This window comes from Pavona decussata, unplaced genomic scaffold (genome assembly GCF_977016875.1).
Source record: "Pavona decussata unplaced genomic scaffold, jaPavDecu1.1 SCAFFOLD_396, whole genome shotgun sequence".
Classification (NCBI taxonomy): Eukaryota; Metazoa; Cnidaria; class Anthozoa; order Scleractinia; family Agariciidae; genus Pavona; species Pavona decussata.
The window spans coordinates 106678-122500 of NW_028145767.1; the positions used below are offsets into that span (position 1 = coordinate 106678).

Sequence of the window (15823 nt, forward strand, 5' to 3'; positions counted from 1 at the left end):
GAAACTAATATTTTTCACGACTTTTGAAAACCAAGGGGCAGTAGCAAAGCGCACAGAAATCGAAGAGAAAAACGGAAGCTCAGGCAGATCATTTTCCGTGGCAACCCGTGATTTGGTTCCAGTCCTACGCCTTTGTTTTTCTCGGAACTAGCTGCCGTCGCAATCGCTCCTGTCGTTTAATTTGGGAGCCTCATCCATTTTCAGGGCGCTTTCTCCCAAAATGACCGGTTTGTTAGACAAGATTGTGTCGTATGGTCCCAAAACGAAGGTTCTTACCAAAGACCAAGCGGAACGGAGTGTAGTAGTTCAGAATATTCCACCAAACGCTGCAGCTGATAGCATTGTTATTCATTTTCAGCGGCAAAAGAATGGCGGAGGAGAGGTCGATCACGTACACATTCCCGAGAAAGGAACGGCTGTCATCACTTTTGAAAGCAGTGAAGGTTTGTCAGTTGATCTTATTGTGTGTTTTCTGTTATCTGGTCCAATTTTACTTTGGAGAATTGCATTGTGATGGGTTAGGTTTTAGCTAAAGCTTACTTCCGGCTTTATTGTGAAGTGGTCCGCCAGAACAGAACTTGCTTTCTTTTTGTTTTATCAGCGGCATGCAATGAGAACACTTAGAAATTTCTGGATACTTTTATTGCCTTTTTGAGGGCAAATTTGTGTCAGCCGGCGGTTAAGCATCTGTTCGGATTCTTTAGCTAACAAGGTGTTATTTTATTACATCCCTATTAACATTAGTTAACTGATGTTTAAGCCTGGTTCACACTAGAAACATAACGACATGAGGGCGAAGTTACGCAAATGCAGATGAAAATTTATGTCGATGTTTTATGTCACAAGTTTGAACAACATAACATAATGATGTAGAAGAAACATAGTGACACAAGTATAACGACAAAAAAAAATGTTTTTTTCTTTATGTCGTTTTGTCATTATGTTGCCAGTGTGCACCAGGCGTACCAGTGAGTTGATGCGAGACTAATGATTAGCGCCGGACACAACTTTCATCATCATCATCATCAATCTTTATTTACCCTCAGATTTAAAATCTTGGATTCGATGAGCAGCGAGGAGTGAGTGAGTGAGTGGAAGAGGGGGGGGGGGGTAGGGGTTGAAAGGCATTTGCTATATGTAATCCCCCACCCAGGGGGGGCCAGCAGCGAGGCCTGGATCCGAGTTTGCATGATCGCCCCAGTTAAGAAATTTGGCCGAGCGAGACTAGGTACTGATTTTTTGATAAACAAACATGGCGGCAATTTCATGTGAAAGCGCGTCTGTGCGGATTCGCAAACAATTTGGCTATTCGACGTCCAAACATTATAGGAAGGTTTCGGTCGCTTTTTTACCTGACGTTTGGTCATCAAGTGGGATCACGGATGCAAATTCTGGAGCGAAAAACGAAAATGTGTGGTTCCAGAAAATATCCATACCCCCCCCACGGAGGATTTTTTCAATTTGACCCCCCACCCCCCATGAATTTCCGTTCCAGAGGGTCTCGCCGGACACCCCCCACCCCCTCGGAAATTCCTCGATTTTGCCACATGGTCCCCATACCCCCTGGAAAATTCCATAAACGAATAAATGCAAAAATTAAGTTATTTCTTTTTATTCTATCACCTTGCTCCTTTTATAAATCTCCAACCGTTAAGTGTACACGTAGATTTTAAAAAACGTATTAATCGCAGAATAAATATTTTATCACGGTAAACTTTTAAATATGAACATTTAACTTGCCCTCATCACATTCGATACTAATTTTTATAGTGCATTGAAAATATATCAAAAAAAACATATTTGTTAGGTTCAGAATAAACTTGTTGGGCTATGAGGCGTCAGAGCTGTGTGATGAACTTTCAGAATTCTCCCTAAAATGAACACGGAAAAGTCTAGACAATATGCAAATAGGACCTGTTAATATTGAAGTGTTAATTAACAAGCAAACGAAGCCTAAAATGTATCTCATGAAAGCTCATCACTAGATTCAATCATTAAAGGAGACTTTCACTCAGGAATAAAAAAAAGACTGAAGGTAAGGCGTTTAAGCAATTTCCAGATGTTTTACACGGTTGACTTTTCAATTTATGCATTGTCAACTCAACATATCAAATTACTCTACCCGCGCGCTAACTCACCTCACGCGGTCTGTCAAATTCAAACCATGTGTCGCACGAGTGATCACAGAGTATTTTGAGATTTCATAGAGCAAAGGCTTTTTACGCGTACACCCGCAAAGGTTTTGCGATATTTTTTTTTAAGCGGAATGATTTATCGGAAATAAATAATTCTACAGAAGGCTGAGACAGCTACCCTAATTAGCGCCACGTTTGGCCCGTTAAATACGGAAATGTCGCGCCTTTTTACTGTCGCAGAATAAAAAACTTTGTTTATCGATAGTAATCTTCCGCTATCGTTCGTGTGAAAAGCTGATTCAAACTTTGGAATTTGACACGCAAACATGCAACGTTTGATGATAAGCCAATTACTGAATTAGAACATGTTTTTTCTTCGCGTACATGTATTTCCGCTTTGATACAAGTAACAGTCGCTCTATTTCTTTTCACACACTTTCACTAGGGAGCCTGTTTGCAGGCACATCATTTGAATAACGCTAGGAAAAAGGTATAATTACTTTTATTGAATTTTGCGGGAATGAACAGTGAACGGAAGTGCACTTTACCTCGCTTCACATCTAATGCGAGGGGACTGGGGACAACTTTGTGGTCGGCCATTTTGTTTGTTTGTAATCCATATCGAATCAATATCTGCAACATGCTGCTCAGAAGCGCTGTCTTCCATATCCGAAGTCGAAACAATAACGGAAAAATATGAAAAGGAATCATTCATTATTTCTGCTTGTCAAAGTTTCAACTGTTTTGGCAATCGAATAAGCACGTAAGTATTTTTTGATTTGCACATTTTCAAAACGATTTCGAACCCCCTGGAAAGTAAACTGTTCGTGTAACCCCCTAACCCCTCGGAAATTTAGCGCTTTCAGACCCCCCTCCCCCTCGGAATTTCTGTGATCCTCCGTGGGGGGGGTATGGATATTTTCTGGAACCACACAATACTGCAACCAACGACTAGCTGACCCCGGAGAGGATCAGTACAGTCAACTCTCTCAAAGCGAACACTTCTCGTAAGCCACCACCTCCCGTAAGCGACCACTTCGTATACTGTTTCAAGAGCTCTCTCGTAAGCGACGACCACTCAAATTTCTAAGGGACCGCGACCACTTTTTAGGCCAGTAATTTGACATATTCTTTTGTTTTCTGTTTCCGGTAAGCGACCACCCAACATATTCGGGTATGATCTGAGTAAATAATTACTCAGAAGTAAACAAAAGTTCAATTGTTAATGACGCTACCCCGGACAACTGACAGTTTACAGACAGAGAAGATTACTATAATTAGATCTGTAGGTAAATGGGAATAGTTTCAGTGATCTGTTCTAAAATGTTACACAAAGTTTCGTCAGAAGAATGAATAGATGTGAAAAAATCAAATAAATTAGTTTCCATTTGCCTAATTTTAGCTGCTAGGGTAATATGTTTTGGTAATTAATTTATCAGTCCAGCATTAGGCTTATTTTGTTGATCTTTCCCGTAAGCGACCACCTCCTGAAAGCGACCACTTTGTCGTGCACCAAGGGGTGGTCACTTACAAGAGAGTTGGCTGTATTTGGATCTGACACATAGTTCTCAGGGCTAGACCTGCTTCTGTAGAAATTGACACTCGCGAGAGGTAGTAAGACTTCCTCCATTCCACTTTATCGTAACCTTCCCTATTTTGTTCATTTATGTACACTGTAGAATTTCCTCCCTTTACAGCAACTACATACTGGGAGTCAACAAACTGTGGAGGTTCTGGTGATCTAATTTCCTGTTTTGCTTAAGTTAAAATGTTACTATCATATTCTCAACAACAGATTTTTCTTTTTCAATCTCTTCTAAATGGTGAAACGTTGAGAGGTGATGTTAGCAGCACTTTGCTCTTCAACTTCGCCAAGTGAGCCACAAATATTGACTTTTGAATTCAGTATGTATGTTTGGTAATGAATGTCATCATTTTAAAGAAAGAGGTGAAGTTATCTTTCATTATTTTAGATTTTGTCTATCATACCTCTGGGGTGAGAACTGAAACATAAAGAGGCAGGGCGCAGCAATACTCCAGCCAGTCATTACACTAGCTGTGCAAGTGTGTGAAAATGTGCAGTAATTGCATAATTTACAATATGCTAAATTATTACACTTGACTATGTTACACAATATGTACCAATTAAACAATATTGCAATATGTTACAGTTCTGATGTATATTGTCATGTGCTGATGATATAATTATACTGCATAGTAATGTGGTCAGCTGGGTTAATCGTCGAGTTGCTAGAAACACTTCAGTAATCAAGGGGTGATAATTTAGATTGTCTTCTTCGAAATGGCTGTTGCATACATAGAAAAACCATGGTTGATTTGCCATTCCGGGATCTATTTGGTACTGTATCTCCCTTGCAGTTAGGCTTTAGGGTGTGTTCTCAGTAGCCCCATTTTGACATCCATCAATGGGGGAAAACCACCATACCCATAGAGGTGGACATGGACATCTGTAAGGGTGACAGGTAAGACAATAATATTTACATGTACCTTCCAAGGTTTCTGCACATGCATGTGGTTTTAAATCTGCAGGATCTCGGTGTATCAGTACATATTTGTTCACCCGGTATTACTGAACTCAACTTCCCAATTTTTTGCACAAGAGAATAAGGACCTGAATGTCTTTTCACGTAAGTTAATCTCCCTGTACAGACAAGAGACAAACACCCTTGCAACTGCTCATACAAACCTGGTAGCTCTATTCACAATAATGTTAAGCAATCTTCTTCTAAGATCTTTATAAGCTGTCCTTTCCAGTTGCAAAATTTTCTTATCTAAAAATTTCTTAAGGACTCAAGCCGTTTTCCTTGTGTATGCATTTAACCCATTTGTGCATTAACATTAAACTTACAGGAATAACTGTCGTCACGCAACATTTAGACAGAGGGAGAATTTCCATAAAATAAACATGCTGTTTCATTCATAACTACGCTTTCAACAATTAATACACATAAAATGTGGAACAAATACTTTTAATAAGTTTACATTAAAGTTCCAAGCCGATCTTTAGAAATAATTAAGCTTACATTCTGGGTTTTCGCGATGACAGTCGTGAAACACTGCGCGGTGGCTTCTAGTTTCTTCAGAACTGAGCAAGAATCGAAATTGAGATCTACTATTTTTTCGACGATCAATATCTTCCTGAGACGACAAAAACCATAATCGTTCGTTCGCTACATTACAAATCATATTCTTCACCACATACACTCGCTGGTAAAATCTCAGCTCAGCTGAGAACATGTCGCTCGTAATTTCAAATGCTGACGGCTCTACTAACCTAAAACAAAGCTGGCACCTCATTCCAGCGGTCTCGATTAATCGTAGTGTTCAAACTTCGTACTACCGCAAAAAAACATGCTAAAAGTAAATAAACAATAACTAAATACGACTGCGTTTCCACCGTCGAGTCGCCACGGACAAAATGGCGTGAATCTCGCATGAATCGATGAATCTTTCGCATTTCGCGCATGCTCGTTACGGTTTTCGAATGATTGACAGATTTCTTTACTGGGGCGATCATCACTTTCCGAAAAGCGGCAAGATCAAAGGTAGCTGCCAGCCCCCCCTGCCCCCACCACTCTCTTCGCCGTAGACTTTGAATTAGCAATCTTCCACACGGTTACTGAATCCTTTGAGGGTTCTCGGCTTATTGACTCAAAAAGAGGCGTTCGGCAATGTTGAGCATTCTATTTTAATATTGCATACCTTCAAGTTGGAACAGTATGTTTTTAGGGGGATCAGTCACAGTAAGTGGTTCTCCTTTTATTTATCTGGACGAATTCAAACAACTCAAGTAGGTATAATATTTCTAAACCTGAACAAGCTCTTTGTGGTGCTCTTCAGGGTTCTGTCTATTGGCTGACAATACTTATTTGGTTTACGCAATTGGCTAACTGCAACTAAATGATCTTAAAACATTGAGAAATCAAGTTTTGTCATTTTCCGCCCTTATGAAAAGAATATTGATCGTCAGGTAAACTTCTGTATGTTTGACTATAATACAAACTCGTTCATTTCTTCAGATAGGAGAGTAGCTAAAGTACTAAAGTGAAATAATTGAGTCAAATATCATATTGGTTATATTACTTCGAAAACCAGTAAATCGTTAGGAATCATTGCATGACTAAGGCAGTTTGTTCCAACCTCTACTTTATAACATATTTACCTGTCTTTGATCCTCCCTTTTTGTCGTATAGTATAGTTGTATGGGGTCAAGTCGCCCAAATGCATCTTGAAAAATCTTAATTTTGCTAACAGGGTTCTTCGGTTGATTCATTTTACACCCAGCAGAGCTCGAGCTCATAGTATTCATCTATTTGTTCAAGCAAAAATCATCCCTGTGAATATGCTCTATCTCAAAACAGTCTTCACCACTATGCACGATGTGTCTAATAAACTTACTCCGCCCAACATCTCCCCTCTATTCACTTGTTCAAATACAATAAAAACATTAATGCACCTGATTTTCATCCAATAACAATTTTTACACCAAACAGTTCTGAACAGGTTATTTAAAAAGCTTTTCATCTCTAGAGTTAAAGCTAAGGTATGGAACATTACTGTAACCACCGGATGCGAATACTTCTAATTGACACAATTTATTTTAAACTCTTTTCACTTTGTCGTGCTGCCCGGGAGGGCTGAGCGTTGCAGCTTAACAGTGTTAGTGACGAGGTGAAGAAGGTTTAAACTGAAACATACAAACAAAGTTAACTTACAAAATGTACAAACTATAAGGTAAAAAAACCGATGAAACCGATCGAAAATACAGCACACTTACATTGTTGTGGCGCGTTTAGACGAAACTTCTAGCGGAAATTGCTAGCAGACTGCATTAACTGCGGATAACTACGCGAACAGCGTCTCGTTGAAAGTTCAACGTATAAAAAACAGAAAATGTCATTTCATCAAAGTGTCACTTGCAAAATGCAAATTATTAACCTAGGTTCCGGCGCAAAAACAGGCCTGGGGGAATACTAATTGAGGCCACTATAACAATCAGGTGTTAGATCCAACAATTACAGTATTCCACCGCAAATGCGAAAACTGTAAAAACGTGATTTTAAGATAACACTGCACCATGTTCTACTTAAGGTTCTCGTTACTTGAGGGAGCCTGTGTTCACACGCCTACTCTGATTTCCAAACCATCTCAATATTAAGAATTAATAGCTACTTCTTTTCTCAAAGCTGCTGATTTATAATCCTAGACATATATCTGATGCATTTATTTCTTTTATAAAATGTAATTACTTTCGATCTCTTTTATTGTACTGCTTCATTTCTTCTGGTGTACATTTCTCTTTAATGTACTGTATAATTCTTTTTCTCTCTCACTGCCCGCCTCGATTAGCTTTCGCTACTTGCGGTCCAGTGTAATTAGCTAAAAAATCTGGTAACATATGATAAAGATTGATTAATTTTTTTTATTGTTGTCTTTTCTTGTTCCTCGCATAGTCGCAGAGAGAGTCCTGAACCATTCTCAAACACTTGAAGGATCAGAATTAAAACTTGACAGGTTCATTCCAAAAGAGTCCCCTGAGGTAATCTTAAGAAAACAATGGACTATATACAATTTCTTTTTTACCTTCGGAAGTGACATCACCGTACGTTCATTTAGCGCTTTCGCCACAACAATTGCAATGATAATAAGCGATTACAACAGAATTGACTAATGGCAAATAAAAAAGTAAGTAGGGTTGGGTGGTGTGACAGGAGCCGAAGAAACAGAACTTTCGTCCCAATTGCGACCTAACTCCCTCAAGGTAAAATAGTCTGAAACTGATTACAGTAGTAGAAGGGTACACAATATACCATCAAGAACAAGTTTTTCGCTTACACAGATAAAATTGGAGAAGACTAGTTCATGATGAGTCATCCCCATCGTTATATTTTGACTACTTCTTTTTTTTGGAATCTGTGTGTTGATTCTCGTTAACAGTGCAAGATAAGTTTTTCTTGTTTTTTTGTTGTTGTTGTTGTTGTTTTTGTTTTTTGTTTTTTTCAAGTCTAACGCATGTTATACTGAATGCCAGGTAAACATGGAGTTCGTATTCAACATACAGCAAAAAACATACATTCAAAAAATAGTCCTCTTCCCTCCTCTTCAGTAGATTCACGTTATTCCATGTCATTTTTGTAGGTTTTTCAGCAAGTTGAGGCACGAGTGAGCATTGATAAATTCCACATGCCACCTCAAGAATTTCAGAGCTTGCTCGAAATTCTCAAGGAAAACACGCAAGTGGTATGTCGCAAGAAACCCGAGAATTGCATTCTCTCTGGAACTTTCAGCCAGATTGAAGCCGCACACAAACTTCTTCAAAACCGCATTAAGCTAAAAGAAGGGCATGAAGCTATTTATAATGCCGATCAGACCCACCGAGGCTCCTCCCGCGGCTCAGATGAACTAGGCAGCGAGCCATCCTCCATCGCCGAATCCAGCAAGTTTGAAGTTCAACCGCAGTTCATGAAATTACTAAAACAGGTCTACGAAAGGGACCTTCAAGACATAGAAGAAAAGTTTGCTGTGAAGATTGTTTGGGAGGAAAATGCGTCTGAAGTAAGCATTTCTTCCAGAAAACAGTCGAAAAGCCAGAACCACTTCCCAGAAGGTTGTGATGCATTCATTGACCTTTACCAGGAGTTCTATCCGAAGATAAAACGTGAGGTAGTTGAACTTCCAAATGAAGCCAATGAAAGTGGAACCCGCGAGGCGATTAGCTTTGTCCAAACGAATTATCCTGCGATCGTTGAAAAAGGAGAGAATAGCTTAGTGGTTTACGCAGAGAAAGATGGCATTAGCAGCTCAGTACATGCATTAAAGCAGACGCTTGGCCTAAGGGAAGACAACAGTAGAAGAAAGACCAGACGGGCTCAAGGAAATGACAGTCGCGATGCTCATGAGCATTGCGGAGCACAGCAGCCAGATTTTCCCTTGCCACAGCATTTAAATCAAGTCCTAAACAACGGAGTGGTGCTCTCATTATACCAGGGAGATATAACTGATGAGCGAGTGGATGCCATTGTCAATGCAGCCAACGAGAGCCTACAACATGGTGCTGGCGTGGCGTGTGCCATAGTACGAAAAGGAGGTCGTCAGATACAAGATGAGTCCTATCGATTAACAAAAAAGTACGGCTTGGTTAATGTCGGTGAAGCTACTTATACCGGTGGAGGTAATCTTCCATGTCGTTTCGTAATTCATGCAGTTGGTCCTAGATGGAGGGAACATGGGAAAGAGAAAAGTATGTTCCTCCTTCGTCAAGCTTGTGTGCGAAGTCTCAGGTTGTCAGCGCAGTTAGAGCTTTCTTCGATTGCTCTTACGGCAATTAGTTCTGGTATTTTCGGCATGCCGAAAGACATCTGTGCTCAAGTCATGTTCAAAGCAGTGGAGGAGTTTAGCGCAAGTGATGACGCCATATTTAGCACTCTCCGTGATGTGCGCATGGTCATCATTGATTATCCAACAATCAGCGTCTTCCAAGAAGAATTTGCCAAACGCTACCTTTCCAAAGAGGCATCACCAGGAACGGTAACCAACCAGCAACGTCCATCTCATGAGGAAATACAAACTTCTCCTGCCACAATTTTAAAACCAGATCCGCAGAAATTCAGTGGAGCTTATTCAGTTGATTCAATGGCACGAACACAGACTGAAGATAACAAGCCATCCGATGGAAAATCTGAACAGGAAGGAGAATTCGAGTCACCACCAAGTGTAGAAACTGCACAAGATAAAGAGAAAGACGATCAACGTGGCGTATCCGACAGTACCAAGGAAAGGCCACTTTCTAACCAAGGTACTGAAAATACGAATAAAGCCAACATACCCTTCAGTGTTAAAAGTCCAGAAACAGAACAAGAAGGAGTCAATGGCGGACCAAAGGACGATAATTCTGCCCCGGTTGAAACCTCACATAAGGATAACAAACGTTTTCCTTCTAAGCATCCATCTGGTAGAGGGAGAGGTAATTTTGCTCCTACATTTCCTGGAAAAGACGGGACAACGCCAAATGGAAGATTTCATTTGCAAGGCCAGAATGTCGATGCTGTAAGAGGAAGAGGTATCACTTCCAAAATTGTAACCACCCCGTCCTCACCACCTGGGCTTACCGTTACGGAAGAGGGAAAACACCTTGCACGAGATCTCTGCAATCGTGTGAAAGAGGAGCCGAAGTCTAACGGTGGAGAGTCAGAAGAACCCAAGAATGAGACAGAGATAGCTAAATCCGAGACGAATCCTTTGTTGGAAGGCAGCCAATCTCAAGAATCTGAAGGTCAAAAACAGAATTTTGACAAAGTAGACGCCACGGACGAACGATTCGAAGATTTAAGTCGAGAAGAACAAAAAACAGCAGTTCAGTCAAATGCTTACCAGGAGAACGCCTCTGAAGACGCTTTCCCATCTGCAGAAAATATATCAGACATGGGTAAAATCAAAGCAAAATCCCCTGAGGGATCTGAAGCTGAAGAGGGTTTGAAACTCTCGACCGCTGAAAATGCAACGAATGTCAAACCTCCTCACAATCAATCCGCGAAGGAACACACACACATTAACGGGGATGTAAAGGGTGTATCATACCTCGACAGCCACGCGGCAGACGATGGAGAAACGCCGTCACATTATCCAGTAATCTCCCAGACCATGGAGAAAGAATTGGTTTCAGTGATCGAAGCTTCGGCTAATGTTGAGTCACTTTCGCGCGGCCCCGATTTCCAAGCTTTGCCACAAACCGTCAATAAAGTAGATAGAGACGCTGTGGGAGAAATGAGAGATGCCCAGGGGAGTCTCCGAGAAGACTCTGGCACAGGTACAAAGTCTTGTTTCTCCTTTTTTTTTAAACTTTTTTGTGCGTGTATACTGATTTTGTTTGTTTGTCTTTTGTGAATGTGTGTGCCCAGATTGCCACAATATCAACATGTGCTGAGTTTCAAGTGACATTCAAAAATCGCTTTGCTGTTATTATTTTCCACTTTTCTGTTTAATTCTCTCCAGACAAATTGCCTTATAGGAATTTCTTAGATTGAGGCAATGCCGCCAACGATTCCTTAATTGTTAGCAGCCGATAAATCTCGTCGGTTTTGATGATTCAGAGTACAGCTTAAGGTGGCCGAACACAGTTTGCGCGCGCTTGATGGCTTCATTCTTTAATGATGATAGTAAGCGCGCACTAGGGTTGTGGTAAGCAAAATATGGCGTCGATAAAGTGATCCCTTAATTTTATATCAAATTGATCACAAAGTTAAGTTTTGCTCTTAAAATAATCCAGTGTATCGTTTGTGAACCCTTTTTCTTTCATCACCGAACAAAGAAAGCGATTTCACGAAGAGATAAGCCTTTTTGCACGCTTTTGATCTTTGCTGTGAAAACCCAATTAAAAGCCACGCATGCGCATTTGACCAAAAAATTGTGATTGGTTGTGTTAATGGAAATGAACTGTTTTCTCAGGAACCGCTTGTTAGAATTTCGTGAAATTTAGCAATATAGTAGTTCTCTAAAAGCCTAACTCGCCTGCCAACAAAAATCCAAATCTGACAGAGGGTATCTCCACAAAGCATTAAAGTGCAAAACGGATATTTACAGAAGCTCCCTCTGTTAAAGTTACATGAAAGCAGTGTCATTATGTCAGTATTTTGTGAGTTTTTCTAGAGACAAAAAATGGAAAAAATCTAACGAGTGCATTTTCTAAAAATTAAGGAAAACTATTGTTTGTAGACGGTCAATAGCTCGCTGCGTTGCCATGGCAACTGGACCTAGTTCAACAACAAGTATCAAAATTCATTTCTCTTTAGTTGATCTTGCACCACACCAATTTCGGGCACCCAGAAGAACGTAGTTTCCAAATAACGCTTACTAACACCTGTATACTTTAAAACTGTGTTCGGCCACCTTAACAGTAGTCCAATGATTATACATATGCACGTGTTACTGATATGATTTCAGGTCCATTAACACTTGAGATGGGTAGCACTGGTAAAATGGGCGAACCAAAATGTTTGATGTGCTTGAATTTAACCAAACATCCTGTTCATCCACAATGTGTACGGGGTCACTACTATTGCAAGAGCTGCATAACGCATCTTCTGGAGAAGACGAATATATGTCCACAGTGCGAGAAGGAGGGCCCTTTCAAAAGAAACCAGCCCACTGGGTTTATGAGCTGGACAACGGAAACACAGCGTTCACTCCCTGGATACCAGGATTGTGGAATTATTAACGTCTATTTCAGTTTAGGCAATGGAATTCAAGGTATTTTACGTTTGGTTATTAATAACTAAAATATGTAGTCCTTTGAGCTAAAGCAAAGCCGCAAAGTTATTTGGTAAACCAGGGGTGCTTACCATTTACACAAACCACCCGGATGGAAATTTTCGGCATAAATACGAAATGATTTCGCTCGTCTTAACAGAAGATGGATAACATGCAAAATGTATGAACATCAGCTGTAAATCCCAAAAGGAGTAATAAAAATGCTTCACTTTGACCAGAAGCCCATAATTTCAGAAGTACTCCACATGGAATGATGCGTACCATTTGAGTTTCCAAGTGAAAGTTTCGAGTTTTCCATGTAAATGGTAAGCACCCCTGAAACTGAATCGCTCTAATTAACTTACTAATTTGAGGGAACTTGACTTACTATGGTCGTTCCCGTCCTCCTCCTCAAACTTAATAACATTCCAAAGTACGAAACTAATTGTTCTTTCGTTCAATTTTTTGTCGGTTTGCTTAAAGAGGAAGTTTGTCATTACCATCTGCACAATGACAGACATATTTAATTTTTTAGGGATGGTAATTTTACATATAAAAATATATGCAATGAATACAATAGTGCATATATCATTCTTCTTTAACTTGGTTTTACTTGCTACTTACAGTATTGAAACTACAAGATATTGTATTAAAGAAACAACAACGCGTCGAGCGCATTTTTGTTGTATAAGCAAGCGGAATGTTTTAAGAACATGAGAGAGAGGTGTCTCGAGAAGCATAAGCCGTAGTCGGCTTTAGGTGTATGCTTCTTGCGTTTCTCCGGTGTTTGTATAATCCAACAGTACACAACGATTATGCATCTTAATATTTCTTCTATAAATTGTGCCCACATTATCGGGCCTTTTAGAGTGCGTTGCCTATCGATGAAATCTGATGACACTTTTGCCTCCTCGTCTTCTTGAACATATTTCGAAACACGGTTTTATTATTTCTTTTTTTTACTTAGCTTTGACACTACTTCCTTTATAAAATGTCTTAAGATCGCGTTTTCACTCTGGCTGCGTAGCCTGTGTGCATCGTAACCAGAATAATCGGAGATGGAAACGTAACAATTGTTCCTAAAAATGTATTTATTTCTTGTAACACATGGGGACAAGTCCAGCAATCAAAATGGCATTCCGTTACGGCCTCCATCGCTGAATGTGGCTCCTGTTAAAACTCAATAACGTACGTGACCAGTCACAGAACGTACATTTATCATGAGTGCAACATGCGGTAACAAAAACTAAGAATATGATACTTTCACCTCAACTGCAGGTCCAGAACATCCCAATCCCGGAAAACCTCATAGTGGCTTAAACTTTTATGCCTTCCTCCCTTACAACAAAGATGGAAAGGAGGTATGCGATCTCTTAAAGATGGCGTTTGATGCAAGAATGCTTTTTACAATTGGAACTTCACCCGCTACTAAAGAGGAGAATGTGATCGTGTGCAATGGCATCGAACTGAAGACTAGTGAAAGTGGAGGCCCAGCTAAGTAAGTTTTACTTTTGTATTCCCACAATCACCTTGATAAATGTAAACAGTTTTATTCTATATAGTTTTATTATTTTTTATTGTCTTTTGTTAATCGTGGCATACCTGTAGACTAGCTGTTGCAGGTTGTACTGAACCATTGCTAAGCGTATGTTTTCCACGCTGAATGAAGTAACTTATCTCATCTTAATGATTCTAATAACTGGCGAAGGGCTCGGGACGTAACCGAGCTACATTGCTTTTAAGATCATTTTCGTTGTTTTCCGGGCTCGAATTTCCGGAATTTTATGCGTGTGTTTTTTCCTCCTTCAGTGTTTCCTAAAGGACTTGAAGGCCACATGCAAAACATACCACAAACTTCAGTAAATTAAAAAACAAAAAGCGATCTAAAAAGCGCTATGGATTGTTCCCCGATCCATTCAATTTCTCTACAATAGAATAAAACCTCAAAGCATGATCGCCCTAATGAAAGTCCCTTCTAAGCATTTGTTCGTGGTTTGTTTGCTATTTTTGTTAAAAGTGTTGTAGAGGCTGAATTAGAGCCAGTGTTCGCCTTAAAATTGACGCCAATAAGAGACTATACAATACAATACAACTTTATTGATTCCATCCACTGATGGTTTTTCAGAAACCAATTACCATGAGATATATAATAGAAACAAAATACAATATAAATACTATAAGAAGATATCTAAATAAAGGATGATGCGTGTGTTACACATCCTCAGAACTACCAACGAATTAAAATACAACATCATAAGATTTGCATTGCAATCATTAATTATTTTCTAAGAATTTATAGAAAGCGCGATTCATGATTTGTTTTTTTAAAAGAGTCTAAAGAGCTAATATCCCGAATCTCCTTAGGTAGACTATTCCACAGAGAAGTACCCTTGTATTTAAATTATCGCTGTGCTGTAGTTGTTCTGTAGAGAGGTACATGCAGTTTGTCCTTATTTCTAGTATTTCCTTCATAGATCTCCGATCTTGTCGTGAAGAAATTTCTTAAAGTGAGACCGTTGAGGCTTTTGTAAGTCATAATAGTGTCCTTGACCTCCAGCTGCATAGCAACCGGAAGCCAGCGTAGATCTTTCAAATAGGGGGTGATATGTTCGAATTTACGTGTACCAGTTACGATTCGCACAGCAAAGTTCTGTACCTTTTGCAACCTTTCGATATTTTTCTTGGTCGCACCCGCCCACACAGACGAACAGTACAGCAGCTTACTAAACACCAAACACTTTATGATTGTTATCAGTGTTGATCTGTCAAATAAGTGCTTGACACGATTTAATTGACACAAGCTACCTGTACATTTGGATACCAAGTCAGTGACGTGTTCATCGAAACTTAGATGTGAATCCAGAACAAGCCCCAGACTTTTGGCAGAAAGGGATGGTGATATCTCTTTGCCAAGTAAGGAAACAGCAAATCGCTCTGGTACGCGAGCCAGCATCTGAGGAGTCCCGAGCAGCAACAACTTCAAACAACAAACAGCAACAAATTATCAGACTCATTTTATATTTTACAGTGATATGCTATTATCTGACCAGTTAATAGTCAATTCCTTTAAAAACGAATATCGAAATTACTCATGTCCTTGCTACTTAAATTATTCAGGTAATCCTCTTTACTCTCCTTGCAGCTGTGGCTATCCAGACCCCAGCTACCTTGATCGGGTGAAGAGTCAGCTAACAGCAAAGGGAATAACACAGCTTCATTCGTCAAGGATACCTACCGGAGATTACTCTTACGTGTAGATATACTTTTAAAAGACTTTATCAACGACTTTTCTCAAGCTCGTTAAGTATGACATGTGGAGCTATGGTCATACACTAGTACCTAACTTAAGATTAGTCTAGAAAAAAAAAAAGAAGAAGAAGAAGAAGAAGAGGAAAGTCTTGTTTGTTTAAGAATGCATGCTT

At 39.7% G+C, this 15823-nt stretch overlaps 1 protein-coding gene across 2 annotated transcripts in view; it reads left to right on the plus strand.

Moving 5' to 3' along the window:
• The first annotated feature begins 74 nt into the window (after positions 1-74).
• LOC146451117 (uncharacterized) overlaps positions 75-15823 on the plus strand; it is a 114156-nt gene continuing 98407 nt past the window's right edge. The window contains exons 1-6 of one of the 2 annotated variants that reach the window (XM_085099541.1): positions 75-443; positions 7610-7695; positions 8295-10962; positions 12096-12401; positions 13680-13899; positions 15544-15823. The exon at positions 15544-15823 is cut by the window's right edge and continues 668 nt beyond it. In XM_085099541.1, coding sequence (XP_084955667.1) covers positions 221-443; positions 7610-7695; positions 8295-10962; positions 12096-12401; positions 13680-13899; positions 15544-15658 — 3618 coding nt within the window. In that variant the 5' untranslated portion in view covers positions 75-220 and the 3' untranslated portion in view covers positions 15659-15823. The remainder of the gene's footprint in view (positions 444-7609; positions 7696-8294; positions 10963-12095; positions 12402-13679; positions 13900-15543) is intronic. The other variant, XM_085099542.1, reaches the window with a different exon arrangement.